General features: G+C 45.3%; 1 protein-coding gene across 1 annotated transcript; it reads left to right on the top strand.

Annotated features, from left to right (window-relative positions):
• The first annotated feature begins 962 nt into the window (after positions 1–962).
• On the top strand, positions 963–14,936 carry MFSD14A (major facilitator superfamily domain containing 14A). Its single transcript, XM_058808288.1, has 12 exons — positions 963–1,131; positions 6,292–6,387; positions 7,415–7,477; positions 8,040–8,167; positions 9,212–9,326; positions 10,436–10,654; positions 10,944–11,057; positions 11,514–11,585; positions 12,018–12,130; positions 12,283–12,380; positions 12,896–13,059; positions 13,613–14,936. Exons 1-12 carry the CDS (start codon positions 1,045–1,047, stop codon positions 13,817–13,819), a joined length of 1,476 nt encoding a protein of 491 aa, XP_058664271.1. The 5' UTR covers positions 963–1,044; the 3' UTR covers positions 13,820–14,936.
• Positions 14,937–15,485: the final 549 nt, after the last annotated feature.

Here is a 15,485-nt window from a genome sequence, read left to right as displayed (position 1 = left end):
TTGTAGCTCCTTAGTGATGCCAGTCATCAACAGCGGATGAATTTATAAGCCACAGAAAACCCAATAATGCCAGCAACATGTTTCTAAAAGATTCTCTCCACTAATGGGCACGCTGCTATGGGGAAGCTGATCCTGTTATCTTGTTACTTGCAGGCGCTGTGGTGAAGCAGAACTGGGATGACCTGCCCTTTTGAAGGTGTTAGAGCTTTCATAAGCTAAGTTTAAAGCTTGATAGTAAGAAAGAAGAGTATCTGTCTCCAAGCTGGATCATTATTGTGGATGATCTCTGTTTGTGTACTCTGGCTCTAGAACTGTCAGGTATATCCCGTACTAACTGCCTTCCTTTGGTCCTTTTTCCCGGGCGCCTCAGCAGCTCCAGGAGGGAGGAAGCGGGGCCGGGTGTTTCGATTCGGGAGGGACGGGTGATGCTTGGGGGGACCGGATGAGAACCTGAGGTTCCCGCGGGGCCGCGCTCGGTGCTTTAGCCCGTGGCGTTGTCAGGCTGGGGGTGCCGAGTGGCGGAGGCTGTGGGGGCCGCCCAGCGGCGCCGCTGCCCGGCTCGGCCCGCACTTCCTGGCGCTGCTCTCCCGGCTCAGCCCGCACTTCCCGGCGGTGGCCCCGCTCTCCCGGCTCGGCCCGCACTTCCCGGCGCTGCTCTCCCGGCTCGGCCCGCACTTCCCGGCGGTGGCCCCGCTGTCCCGGCTCAGCCCCGCACTTCCCGGCGGTGGCCCCGCTGTCCCGGCTCGGCCCACACTTCCTGGCGCTGCTCTCCCGGCTCGGCCCGCACTTCCCGGCGGTGGCCCCGCTGTCCCGGCTCCGCCCGCACTTCCCAGGGCGGGGGGAGCGCCCCGCACACGTGACCGGCGCGCGGCCAATGGCGCGATCGCGTGATGCGCAGCGCCAGCTGCGCGCGCGGTGGGGCTGCGCAAGATGGCGGCGGGCGCGTGAGGGGTGGCGGCGGCCGCGCCGGAGGGACGGAGGGAGCCGAGGCCCGAAGGGAGCCGGGAGGGGCCGCTGGTGCCGCCCCCGGGGTGCGATGGTAAAATGACCCAGGCGGGGAAGAAGAAGAAGCGCGCCGTGAACCGCAGCATCATGCTGGCCAAGAAGATCATCATTAAAGACGGCGGGACGGTGAGGCCGGGGGCGCGGGACGGCCCGGGGGACGGCTGGCGGCGGCGGCGGGCCCCGGGCTCCGTGGCGGTGCGGGGCCGGCCCCGGACGGGCAGGGCCCGGTCCGGCGGGGGTCGGTGGGCCCGCGGGCCTCGGGCGGCCGCGCCTGTGTCGACGGCGGTGCCCTCACGGCCGCCGCAGCCCCGATGGCCGCGCACGGCAGCTCGGGCCGGTGTTCGCGGGGCGGCTGCCCCAGAACACCTGTGAGCGCGTCGGGCCGCTTTGCTCCGCCCGTAAGCGCAGTTCGTGCCTCGTGTGGGCCGGGTTTGGGGTCTGGGAGCGACTGCGGCCTCAGGCGCCGGGCCCGGGGCACGGCGGGTCGTTAGGGCCGGCCGAGGTGAGCGGGGCATGGCCGAGCCCACCCGCGCCGAGCGCGGCTCCCCTGAGCGGCGGCTGCGGGGCACGGAGCGCTGTGCCCGCGGTGCCCCTGGCAGACAGAACCGAGAGCGGGACTGACACCAGCGCCTGAGCGGTTCCGCAAAGGGCGCCTGGGAGAGAGGCTTTGTGGTTCTTACCACTGTTTTGCTTCCTCGTAAATACATAAATTCGAAGAAGAAAGGAAGTTGTTAAGTGTTTTGGCTGCTGGAGCTTGGAGCTGGTTTGGGTGTGTTTTTTGGTTTTTTTGTAGGTTTTTTGTAGGTTTGTTTTTTTTTGCATTGATGGGTGCCATTACTTCCAATGTATCATTGCCCCTGGATTTTTTCCACTTTGTAACACTATGTAGCTTCGATGTGCCTGTTCTAAATACATTGGCTTTATTTCAAATCAAGAGACGTCTTCACAGACTTCAGTTTGTCTTTTTGGAACAATAATGGAGAAGAGATAGGTGTGAGAGTCACTGTACTTGTTCATCGAAGTGGCCAACTGGCTGGATTACTGAAGTCAAAATTAATTCTGGTATTGGTTGTTGGTGTTTTCCTGGATGTGTTTCTGCTGTTTTTAAAGATAGAAATGTATGAGATTACCTTGTACAGAGGTTAAATGCAAGTATTTTTTATGTTGAGTAGTACAAGCAGAGTAAATGTCACTCAGTGCACATGGTGCTCCATAATTTCTCTGGGAGTATCATTGATTAAGATACAGTGTGGTTCCAAGCGTCCCTAACCGCTCAACTTTAATTTCCTTTTGCCCAGAGAGGAGAAAGTATGTTACAATAACTGCATTCCGTGATACTTTCAGTACATCATTCAGTGCCTCCAGTTTCAAAAGCTGAGTGCCAACTCCCATGAGTTCTGTACTAATCTAATTTTTGGAAATCACGTAAAAATGAGCCATAAACATTACATGAAGGTATGTAGATTGTTGTTAGGCAACAAAATCTTCCACTTGTGATACTTTCTGCCTTCAAATAAATGTTTGGGAAAATATTTGTCTTAAATACATATTTTTAAGTTATGATGTTTGATATAAGAGTGTTCTTTATAGCGACAGCAGAAACTTAGTGTGTGGAATTTTTTAATATTTGCTGGAATGTTAAGCTGGACTTCAGTGTCCTCAGCTGCTTCATTTGTTACCCAGTGTGGTGTGTGACATTGTGGGAAACAGGTTCCTGGAAATGGCCCCCATGTCTTCAGTGTTTGCCACTGGCAAACCAGTCATTAATCAAGCATCGTGGTGCAAACTTTCCAGCCTGATTGGTTTGTTTTGGAGCTGTTTGACATCAGACCAAATTGTGTGAGCCAGAATGGGTAATGTACAGATGGTTAATGAGGCAGTGGCACAGGCAGAAAGAGTTTCTGATTGGAAACCAAAAAAACCCCCAAACAAGCAGAAAGGAAAACCCACCCATTGTTTCTGCAAAGCCTCTCTTCCCACTGCAGTTTCTGCTGGGTCTCCGTGACAAAAGAGTGGGTGGTGCAGGAGCTTGGGTTGCTGCTTGGTGATATTTTTGTGTTTTTCTGTTTGCAGCTTTAGTAGCTGTGTCACAGAAAGAATGTGTAATGGTGTGTTGTACTCAAGTGTGTGTTGTCAGATTTCACCAAAGGAGAGGCAGTAACACCAGTGATGTGGTTTCATGGAATCACAAATGGTTTGGGTTGGAAGAGACTTTTAAGGATCATCTATTTCCAACCCCCTGCCATGGGCAAGGACACCTCCCATAGACCAGGCTGCTCAAAATCCCACCTGGCCTGCCACTGAGCACTTCCAGGGGTGGGGCAGCCACAACTTCTGTTTCAACACTTCTTTTTCCCCAACAATTTAAATTTTTCCTTCCTTTATGTATTCATCTTGTGTACAATGATGCATTTTTGAAGCAGGCATGAAATGAACTAGAGATTAGGACTTCATTTGGTACTTTTTTCCTTTCCAGCAGAGGAGCAGCAGCTGTGGTCTTACGCACAATACCTCTGTTGCTTTTATGGTTATTCTGTTGTTGTCAGATGTGTGTTCTGGGGCTTGCCTGGCATGTACACTTTTTATCAGTGGCATGAGTGACAGTACAAAGTGTTTGATTAAAGGCATCTCCTCTCTAACCAGAGGAAGAGGCGTTCTTGGAGCCCTGTTTGTGCAGCAGGGTTAGCCAGGCACAGATGTGCTCTGCTCTGGCTGCAGGTGACACAGGAGGGTTGCTGTTACTGTGATGGGAACATCTCAGTTCCAGCTTGTTCTCACAAGGACTCTGCATCTTTTCTTTCCAGTCTGGGGCCTTCTGCTTCGGTTGCACTTGTGCCATTGCACTGCACTGTGCTGGCCCGTTAGGAGAGTACAGGGGAGGTTTGAGGGGTACAGCAGGGCTGGGCACCCAGCAGCTGCACTGCACCGTGGGCTCTGAGAGCCTCAGGCTGCCACTGAGACCTTGGGGACTGAGTGCTTGCAATGGATCTTGATACACTGCACTGTAACTGCTTATCCTCCCTGTGCCCTCTCGCCTCAGAAGCACCCCTGCTGCTGATAGTTGCCACCACCTTTAAAAATGAATGTAGAGGTGGGGATCTCAATGGGACTGAATGACTTCTTATCTTTTTTAATAGATAAGAACAAATAACAGTACCTGAGATAAGTGAGCACTAGCAACAGGAAAGCGGGGAAGTTGCACCATAGTGATCTAAGTGTCACTTGTGCTTGTTACTGTCAGCGTGTTGGGAAGCTCTGTGGGATTGCTCCCAGCTGGGTGCCATGGCAGGGGCAGCAGTGAGCCAGCTGAGGCTCTCAGGGCAGCAGCAGCCACTGCCTTTGTGCTGCTGTTTGCCTTGGTGCCGGTGCTCTTGGAGCTGCCCGGAGCTGGGCACAGATGGAGTCACTGGTGTTTGCTGGGAATGGGGTGCCCTGACCCCCACGCTGGGAGGGCTGGGACGGTTTGGGACACCTCCCTCACTGTCTGCCAGGCCTGGGGGGTCACCAGCCAGCAACATGACAGGGATCTATCAGAGTGAACCTGATTTCATGAGACTGAGTCAAACAGCTAACATTGATACTGCAGTTTGTGCAGAGCTGGATGAATTTTTAACCCAAAGCTAAAATAAGGATTGTGGGTGGAAAGGGAGAGGAATTGTGGGAAGAGAGGATAATTATAGCCACTCTCTATACCTACAAAGACTGTTAATTTACATCCTTGGGAGAGTGGGCAGAAAAAACAGCAGAAATATCGGTATGGTGTATCTCTATTTACTGAAGAGGCCTTGGGAAAGAAAAATAGCACAGTGCTGAGCTGCTTTTGTATTTCACCTTTTACAGACTGTTATGGTTACTTTTGAAAATTATCATATTGATTAATTAAAAATTATCTTATGATCTTATTTAGCAATAGGAGTGAGTAGGCAGTGAGGTTCTCTGTATTTATTTCCTACATTTTTCTATGTTGGAAATATTGGAAGTATTACCTAACTGCAACTTAAAATTGTGTAGTATTTGAGGCTGGAAGGCACCTCCAACATCACTAATCCAACTGCCCCAGTCTCTTACCCCAGATAGGGTCAGCTGGAGCAGTTTGCTCAGGGCTGTGTCTGGTGGGGTTTGGAGGTTGGCAGCTCCACACTTCACTGATTAGCCTTTTTCAGGAAGGGTTGCTTTTCTGAGGTTCAAGTATAATTCCTTGTATTTCAGTATATGCCTGCAGTCCTGTCACTGACACTTCTGAGAAGAGTCTGGCTCTTGTATTTACTTCTCCATGAGCTACTTACACACTGGGATTGGTAAAATCCCAGTGAGCCTTCTTGGGAGGCAGCTGAGGTCCTTAGCCTGTGTGTGTGCTCAGTGTAAATGCCAGGTCTGATCACATCAGGGCCACGCTGTTAGTAACTCACCTTTGCACAAAAGCAGCAAAGCAGATGTTAAGGCAGCGCTTCCAAGTGAAAGAACATGTATGAAATTTCTGAGGAGTTATTCATGCTGCTTTCATATGAGAATAATTAGTGAACCCTATCCTTAATTTGCAAATGTTGAACTGTGGCATGTTGTTTGACAGCATTTACAGAGTCTACAAGATGAGCAGGTTTTCCCACCCATTCTCTTTTTGTTCTCTTCAAAAGCTGCTTCTGATTCTACCTAATCACTGAGAATTTCAAGTTTCTTTTGTCAAATCTTTTATCTGCATCTCTTCCTGCATTTGAAGCACACTGTAACTGATAGGCCTGCACTCAGTATTTGGGAAGTGATCAGTGCTGTTCCTCAGATTTGCTTCTGGTGTTGATGATTTTAGTTTCTCTCCTGGTTTAGAGCTATGTTTTGTATGGAGCAGTGGTGCCTTTCAGTAACAGAAGAGCTGTTTGATAGGCTGGGTGGTGAGACTTGGGATAGCTGAGTGTGAGCACTGAAACTGGATTCCATGTGGCTTTGTGTCCATGTGTACACTTAAGCACTTCTAAGGAAAACTAACTAGTTGTCTGAAGAAGAGTCTCTTCCCTGTAACATCCTTGTTTCCTGAACTGGCAGTGTAAGTGGTTTATATTTTTGAGATGGCACTGAAGGATTCTGCACAGTAAGAGTAGGACACTTCAGGCCATTCGCCTCAAAGGGTTAAAAAAAGGAGGCTTATTCCATACCAGTTAGTTGGGTAACTATTCCCAAGTTTTGAATCCTGTTTCATTGTTAATTGTTCTGTTTATAGTGTTCAAATGCATTTCTCATGACTCTTAATAGATGATCAGATGTTTTAATCACCTGTCTTTTCTCTTATTTCAGCCTCAAGGAATAGGTTCACCCAGTGTCTACCATGCTGTTATCGTGATCTTCTTGGAGTTTTTTGCCTGGGGACTCCTGACAGCTCCCACTTTAGTGGTAGGTGATCCTTAGGAGCTTTTTCTCACTGTTTGGGAGGTGGGACAATTACTGCAAAGGCACTGAGCATCTTCTAAATTGCGTGAAATGAAAATTACATATCACTGAGCTGCTCTGTAGTGCAAGTTAAAAGTTCTGTATTTTTAGATGGTATCAGAAATTTCATTTATTTCATTATAGCAGAGTAATGGTGTAGCACAGCTATTTACATGCAAGTCTGCTAACACTCAAGCTTACATGTAAATAGTTTCTGATTGAAACCAGTAAGGTGGTAATGAAATTATCTTTCCTTTCAAGATACCATAAAATATTGGCATATTACAAATGTAAGGACAAAAATATACTTGAAATGTGGTAACCAGTTACACCAGTCTGTTACATCAGTCAAAGCATCCCCATGATGAGTGAAACAGCCATACCAATGTGTTTGTATCAAGGTACTTTCTCATCTAGTTGGTTGCTTTTAATTTGGATTTAATTTATGAGTGATAAACGATGACAGATTGAAAGGAGTGAAGGCTTAAAAATCTCCCAAGCCAGCTCCACTTTAAAAGCAGTCTTGGTGCTGCTCTGAGAGCTGATGTTACCCATCAGCAGTGTCTGGGGTATGAACTGCACATCATCACTGAATAGAATCCCTCTCATCTAAACACAAATCAGACTGAGACAGCTGCATTTCTGGATTCTGCTTACCAAACTGAGAGCCACTTCAGGATGAGGACATCTCTCCTCTGTTTTTCCTCCGTGCTCAACAGATGACACAGTAGCATTTGGAGAATCTGGTCAGAGATCATTTTCTAGGTTCTCTGTGTTTATTTATATTTCAGGCGCTGAAATATCAAAATGGCTTCCATGCAAATTAAAAACTAGTCACATTATTTGTGGTTTGCCCTTTTTTCTTCTATTTTTCCTCTGTATTCTATGAAAAATAAAAAAAAAACTGCTGTGCATCATAAAGTTGGATGTATCATGAGCAATATTTGTAGTTCATATTGTGTAAATGACTGTATTCATGTTTCCTCTCCAGGTTTTGCATGAAACCTTCCCAAAACATACATTTCTAATGAATGGTCTAATTCAAGGAGTAAAGGTAAGTTGACAGAAGTTAATCACAAGTACAATTTAAAGTGAATGGTGGGAGGAATGTAGAAATAAATGCCAACTGAGAGAAACAGTCAAGAGGTTTTTCAATATGGCTTTCACAGCATGAATAAAATGGGAATAAATAACTGCTGAAAGTGCAAATGTGCCTCTTTTTACTTTTAGTAGGGTATTGCCTGGTCTGTATCTACTGTTTGGGTTCAGCAAATAAAAAGGTGGTTCCTTAATCCCAAATGATGCATGTGGTGCTGAAAGTGGGTAATTTTTCACTTGGAGTTTGCTCCAGTAGACTATAAAGCACAGCTCATGAAACTGCTTGTATGACTGGATCATCTGCATTTTGAATTTTGTGTAGCTCTGAGATGACAGATCTTGAGTTTTATGTGGTCAGACGTGGGATAGAAGATCAGTGAGGCCACATTGCCTCTGGTGCATTGCACTGTAGCCATTGGCTTGAATGGAACCAGAGCCCAGGCTGCTCTCAGGCTGTGCTGTGGTCAGCTACCCCAAGTCTGAGCTCTCAGTTGACTTCACATGTTTTGTTCCATCAGGGCTTGCTGTCGTTCCTCAGTGCCCCACTCATAGGTGCCCTGTCTGATGTGTGGGGACGGAAGTCCTTCTTGCTGCTAACAGTGTTTTTCACCTGTGCACCAATACCACTCATGAAGATCAGCCCGTGGTTAGTAAATTGTTTCATGCCAGATTGGCTGTTGTTTTTCAAGGTTGCTATCAGTGCTTGTGTGTGTAGCATTGTGATAAAATGTTCTTTTGTGCATCAAGGAAGGTTGAGGCTTTTGTATTATGTCTGTGCAAAGCTTGGGAGTACAGTCAACCTGAAGCAGCTGCCATAAGGCCAAAGGCCTTGGTCAGAATTTCAGTAGCTGCTGATTTGGATCTGTGTGCTGTAAGCCCTACACCCAGCACAGCTGCCAGAGCTGGAGAGCACTGTCCAGTGAACTGTGTGGGTCTGGATGGTGGCCATAGTTCTCACTCAGCTGCCAGCCAGCGACACTGAAATCAAAACCTTACCCAATGTGGGTGCATGGGGTAACCATTTGTAAGGTACAGTGTTGCAGCACTTTTACACTTTCGTTTCTCAAGTTCTAAAATCGACCAGCTTCATGCTGTGTGCACCCTGCTGACCTGGTAACTGGCTGGAACACTGCCCAGGTAGGGCAGGAGTCAGAGCCCTGGGCTTGCTCCTGAGCCATGCTTTCCTGAGGGTGGAGCCTGCACTGACACGGGCACCAGGCACCTCCATCAGCCTTTCCCGTTTGCTCTCTGTCACACAGGCTGCTCATCCCTCTTCAGAAGGAGCTTGTTTTCTAAGTGTTCACTAAGGTTTCCAATGCCCAGTGCTAGTGTCTACAGCATACAGATATGGCTAATGTGGAGGCCTTTCAATGACCAAGTTCTCAAAACACTGAGGTTTTTAATTTGCTTTGCGTCCTAGACCAGTTAAGTTTATTAGCTGAGCCCCTTGTTTCTCAGTAGCACTTAATCACAGCAACTTTTTGTAGATGTTACAAAATCGTGCTGCTTGTACTTGGTGCACGTGTTACACAATTCTATCAAGACACAGTGACATTGGCTTTATCCAAGATTATCTCAATAAATTGTCAAGATAGGTTGGACAAGGTGATTTACTGTTTAACTGCACTTGGATTGAATAGACTGTTTGTTTCTGTTTAGTTGTTCTAATTTTTTTTTATCATGTTCTTAGGTGGTACTTCGCTGTAATCTCTGTGTCTGGAGTTTTTGCAGTGACATTTTCTGTAGTTTTTGCATATGTAGCAGACATAACCCAAGAACATGAGAGGAGCATGGCCTATGGTTTGGTATGTATTGTTTGGGCTCTTTTCCTATGATATTCAGTAGTAAGCCCTTCAGTTTGTAATGCTTTTCAAAGCTGTGGCTTTGTTTCTTCTGTGGCAAGTTGATTTTAATTTGGAGTCAGTTTTTCCTGTTTAATTGTTCCTGTCATCCAGTCTCTATCTCTTGAATATTCTGCTTCTAAATGAAACAAAATGTGGCCTTGTCAAAAACTGTCATGCCTGTTTTAAGGGCTGCTATCAGCCTTAACAGTGTAATTTGAGGAGCTTTAGTTCTTTTTGTATTGTTGCCCACTCTGCTACTACTCTGTCATTGTTTCAGAAGTCTCACCTTTTGTTCTGGAACTGCCATTGTGTGATACTGGACTGCCCCTGCCTGTGTCTCCCCTTCTGAGCTGCAGTTCAGAACAAACATAGCTGAGTTACTTGTCTGGTTGAAGTTCTTACAACTCTGTTATCTCTGTTTGTCTCTTATCTCCTGACAACCTGCCGAGTCCTAGGAGCCTTGACAGCCTCATGTTATTATGGATTAACAAAATCATTTGTTGTGTTTAAGTTACAGAATCCATTACCATTCAGCAGGAAAAGCTGAAAGCAATGGATATAGAATGAAATAGTTTATTGGTGCCTGTACACATCAGGGATTGAGATGTTGAGAAAGTTCTTTCAGTTTCTAAGTTAATATCTTTCACAAGGCCAGCCAATTAACTGACAACTACTGAGTTGGATTAACCAGCATATTGCATTTAATATACCCTTTATACACGTGCTTTTTTTTTTGTTTAACAGGCATTGCCTATTTCACTAATATGAACATTAAATACAGCTCATTGCTTCCCAGAGGTATCAGCAGAATCTACAGTTAATTAAACCTAATGATGTCAGTACATGCAAGAGTGCTGTGAGCTTCACATTGCTGTCCAGTTATCAGAAAATCTTTCTTAAAAAATTGTGATTGTCTGAAATGCACAGCTGCTCCCACATAGGCATAGGGAAAAGGTTACTTTTAATCACTGTGTGATACTAATGGTTACGCTTCTGATAAGGAGGAAATGTGGGTAATAACACTACTGACTTGTCTCACTGCAAATCTTACCAGCTGTTATTTATTTCAGGTTTCAGCAACTTTTGCAGCAAGTCTGGTCACCAGCCCTGCTATCGGTGCCTACCTTGGCCGAGCGTATGGTGACAGCCTGGTGGTGGTGCTGGCTACAGCAATCGCCTTGCTGGACATTTGCTTCATCCTGGTGGCTGTGCCGGAATCGCTGCCAGAGAAGATGAGGCCAGCGTCCTGGGGAGCACCCATTTCATGGGAACAGGCTGACCCCTTTGCAGTAAGCTACTTAAATTGGGAAGATTTTATTTGTAGATACTGAGCTTTGGACCCAGGCAAGAGATGGAATTTACAATAGTTCAGGCTTGCAACAGAAAGCCTTCAATTCCTTCAAGCTTGACCTTGCTTCACTGCTGACCCTTTTGCTGACAATCTTGCTAAACATACAGAAAGATCTCTGGTGATGCTGCATAACAACTTCATTAATTGTCAGGCTTTTCAGAGCCCAGCTAGGGATGCTTTCTGGAAATAAAGGTGGAATGTTTAGTAATTCTTTTTTCTTGCCGTAGTCCCTGAAGAAAGTCGGCCAGGACTCCATTGTGCTGCTAATCTGCATAACAGTCTTTCTTTCCTACCTCCCAGAGGCAGGACAATATTCCAGCTTCTTCCTATACCTCAGACAGGTAATGTAACATTTTGGTATGAATTCGAACCAAAGTAAATTTACAAGACTTAAGAAAGTTTTCAGTATTACTGAACTAATATGGAAAATAAAGATAACTCATGTAATTTAGAAGCTCCCAGCAACTGATGTAAGTTGTTGTTCTGTTTCTTTTAGACATGCAAAAAGAGAGGAAAGTGATGAATGAGTTATAAAGCAATTTCCTGTATTTTGCAATTATTTGCATTATTCTTGGACTATGAGGTTCAAAATGTTAAACTGGTGTTATTTTTTGAAGGAACAATTTAATTGTTTTCTATTTATGCCCCTTTATTTTTATTTATTTGTTTGATGTAATGGAAAAGACAAGGAACTGAATAATACTGGTCTTCTGCATTGTGTGTTCCCTCACTGGGGCTTGTGACATCATGATACATGGTTTATGGTTAATAATCAAATTGCCTTTTTTTTAATATAGATAATGGGATTTTCATCTGAAAGTGTTGCAGCATTTATAGCAGTTCTTGGGATTCTTTCCATTATTGCACAGGTGAGTTATTGCTCTGTGTGTCACTGACTTGGCAAGCTGAAAAGAAGGAAGCACTGTGGAGAATGGAGAACACTGTGGTTCCTTCCATAAATGTAACTCAGCTTTTCTGTGTTTGTTTTTTTCTAGATCTCTAGAAATTGGTTAAGACTCTAACTTAGATGAAAACACTTGACAACAAGTGTTTGGTTCATTAAGGGAAAACTAAATCCTTTGTGCATCAAAGAGGGATGATGGTTTAATCATGTAACTTGCTAAATGCAAATACTGCTTTTGAAGAACACTACTTTAAAATAATATTTCTGCATGTATTTGACTTTGAGAATAAAATGTTTCCAAGTGTTGTTTTTTTAATTCATTAACTCATCAGCTTACTTGTGTTTAACCTTTAAGAATGTTGTATTTCTGACATTTTACTTTTGCCCTCTCTGTTAGACAATAGTGTTGAGTTTGCTGATGCGGTCCATTGGAAATAAGAACACCATCCTGCTGGGCCTGGGGTTCCAAATACTGCAGCTGGCCTGGTACGGCTTCGGGTCAGAGCCATGGTATGCACATTTCCCTTTGCTTGGACCGATGCAGGGCTGGTGTGCACTGCATCCCTTCTCCAAGGGTGCGAGTGCAGCAGAGCCAGCCCAGCATGCCTGCACTGCCAGGGCAGAGCTCAGCCAGAGCAGTGACTGCAGGCTGTGTTTTGCAGGATGATGTGGGCAGCGGGCGCTGTGGCTGCCATGTCCAGCATCACTTTCCCAGCGGTCAGCGCCCTGGTCTCACGAACTGCTGATGCCGACCAGCAGGGTAGGTTTGCTCCTGCTTCTTGGAATTCTAGCTGAGGAATACTGTTTAGACAGACATAATGGGGGCTGGCCTTAGTGCTCATCAGCCAGGCTGAGTCTTGGCAGGGCAGCCCAGATACCTGAGCTTAGGGCACCACATTAAATCCAAGCTGCTTGGAAGGTGCACTGTGTGTGTACCACCTACTTCTGCTGCGGAGGGAAAACTCAACAAAGCCTTACAGCTGCAAAACATTCAGCAAACTCAGTGCACTGTTCTTCACTGTTGCATGCAGTGCTCTCTCTCCTGTGTGAGACAGTGTGCATATCCTGGCCTCTGAACCAGCTTGGCATGGCAGGCACTGCCACTCAAATATATGATAATGACAGGCTCTTTGTGCCCCTTGTTTACTGCTACCCATAGTGCAACACCATTTAGAGCTTTCCTGCTTGCATTAGTTTCAAGTCAATTAAAGCATTAGAAATAATTATATATGTATAACTACAGATAGAGGAGAACATGTATTTTACTTTTCCCAGGTGTTGTTCAAGGGATGATTACAGGAATCCGAGGTCTGTGTAATGGTTTGGGACCAGCGCTTTATGGATTTATATTCTATATATTTCACGTTGAATTGAATGAACTGCCCATGCCCGAATCATCGTCAGGGGGTAGCATGGTTACACAATACCATTTACAACAGGTATGTTTCTTTTGTACTTACTGCTTCCAAAAGAAGTTAGGAAGGGCTCCTGTGCTCATCAGTTCTCCAGTTTGATGCTGTGGTACATTTTCTTCAATGGAGGGTGTAGAAAGAGGTTCCTAAGTCCCTCTAGGGGAGGGCTGCTTCGCTGATCTAATTGCATGCACCAGTTTAGTGTAATAGCTACAGCTGACAGTCATAGACAACTGTGACCCTTGTGAGGAAAATACCTTGAGGGAAGGATGGACAGATAGCAGTGCTGAATGTTTCTGGTTTTTGTTGTCCTTCTGCTGAGGTTTTTTTTTTTAATTGAGTTTTTGGGGAAACTCAGCAGGAAGACCTTGCACTAGACAAGGAAGTTAGCAAGCATTAGTAAGAATCATGTGCTCCCTTGTCCTAAATCTTAGGATGTAATGTTCTGTCACATTCCTTCTCAAAGCCTGCACTGTATTCACTGCTGTGTCAGGCAACAGGGCTTGAAAGTGGGTAATTAGCAATTGTAGGCTGTTAAGGTGCGTGGAAAGGCTTGTTAACACTTCGTTGTTGGTTTCAGAACTCCATAATTCCTGGACCCCCATTCTTATTTGGAGCGTGCTCTGTGCTGTTGGCACTACTTGTTGCCTTGTTTATTCCTGAACATACCAACCTAAATGTAAGATCCAGCAACTGGAAGAAACACTGTGGCAGCCACGGCCATCCCCACAGCCCACAAGCTCCTGGTGAAGCTAAAGAACCATTACTGCAAGATACAAATGTATGACAGAAATCCAGGAAGACCGTTTGGACTCTTCTTTCATCAGCAGTCTGGGATACACATTCCGACTCCATCAAAATGTAATTTCTTAAGGTAATCTTAAGAAGCATCTCTCTGCATGAAATCTGTAGGAACTGAAACAGGAGCTTTCTCCAAAGATGTTGCCATGAACTAAAATCTTACTTGCTTTTATAAACAAACTGTTACATACTTGTCTCTTGCCAGGAAATACTGTTACTGCTAAACTTTCCATTCTTAGTTCAGAGACAAACAATAGTCAAGGCATGAGCATGTGTCCTTCTGTTTTCTTACGGTGGTGAGCTTTAATTCTAGTCATGCTACGTCTCAATGAGACAGACTGGCATCCATGTGGACCCATTCGTTTTAATGTTGTAAAATCTTGGGTCAGCTGATTCAAAGCCTTAATGTAAATGTACTTAAGTAGGGAGGTGAATTGGTATCATTTCTTTTAAAAGTCACATGGCAGGTTTTTTTTAAGTTTGTACTAATATAAAAATCACATGAGCACGCTTGCTGAACAGTAAAAGTTATTTTTATGTAAGTGCATTTACTCTTTCTATTTTTGAAGAAACGGTCGTATCAAACACTTGTTGAAATACAAAGTGGGTGTTTTGGGCCTACAGATTTTATTACTGGCTCCAAAGCTCTGCTTTCCTCTGTACCGTTTATTGAACCACTCTATTTCTGATGTTTGCGTAATCATCAAGGACCTCAAAACTTGAATACACAGACTGAACTCTATAAGCTGATAGCCTTGAATCTGTCGTGTGCTATATAGTGGCCTTTGAGGACTGTCACAAGAACCCTTTTGCATTACAGAGCTAAAGTTTTAGTCCTAAATTTTCAGGACCCTTAGTACAGAAGAGAGCTTTATACAATTACTGATGTGAATTTCTCTAAAAGTGTATATTTTTGTGTCCAGTTGTATTATTTAAGTGTTCCTTTGTATAAATTTGTGTATAAAGTATTGTATAGGTTTAAAATGTTTTCATCTTGTGGTTATTGCTTAATGCTTTTTTACCTTTGAACATTCACCATGGTTGACCAAGAGCAGGAAAAATAATGTAAATATACTGTTAATAAAGTTGAATATTTTAATGAATTTTTAAATAATGTGAATGTCTCTTCAAACCTTAAGTGAAGTTCAGTAGTTGCACGTGTGTTGTACTTCAGCAGGTGGAAAAAGTCATCTGGAGTAGTGATCCAGCCTGGAGCTGTATGTATTAGCTAAAGCAGCCCTGAGCACAGTGGAAGGGTCCCTGCTGAATAACAGCACAGTGCCTGCAGCTGCTCCTTGTGTCCTGGGGACCCAGTGGACCAGGACCAGCACAGATCCAAGGAAGCAGTCAGACTCAGAGCCAGCCTGGCCAGGGCTCCCTTAGGATTGCAGTGGCCTGGGAGGGGCTGCCACTCTCCTGTGCCAGCAGCTCCTCTGCACGGCAGGATGGACACAGGCTCAGGCACCCGAGGACTGCAGGAGAGCAGCTCTGCGGGCTGGGCCTGGGGAGCAATGAGCACATGGAAAACTGCAGGAAAAGGTAAATAAAATAGAGCTGTTCTGGTGCTTACCTCAGCTGGGAATCCCAGTACCGTGGAGATGTTGGTTAGTACTACTCCTGAAACAGTTACTAATCAGAGCTTTTGATAAAAA

Source organism: Ammospiza caudacuta, chromosome 7, assembly GCF_027887145.1.
Source record: "Ammospiza caudacuta isolate bAmmCau1 chromosome 7, bAmmCau1.pri, whole genome shotgun sequence".
Lineage (NCBI taxonomy): Eukaryota > Metazoa > Chordata > Aves > Passeriformes > Passerellidae > Ammospiza > Ammospiza caudacuta.
Note: the sequence above shows the minus strand (reverse complement) of the source record. Positions and strands in the feature narration are given on the sequence as shown.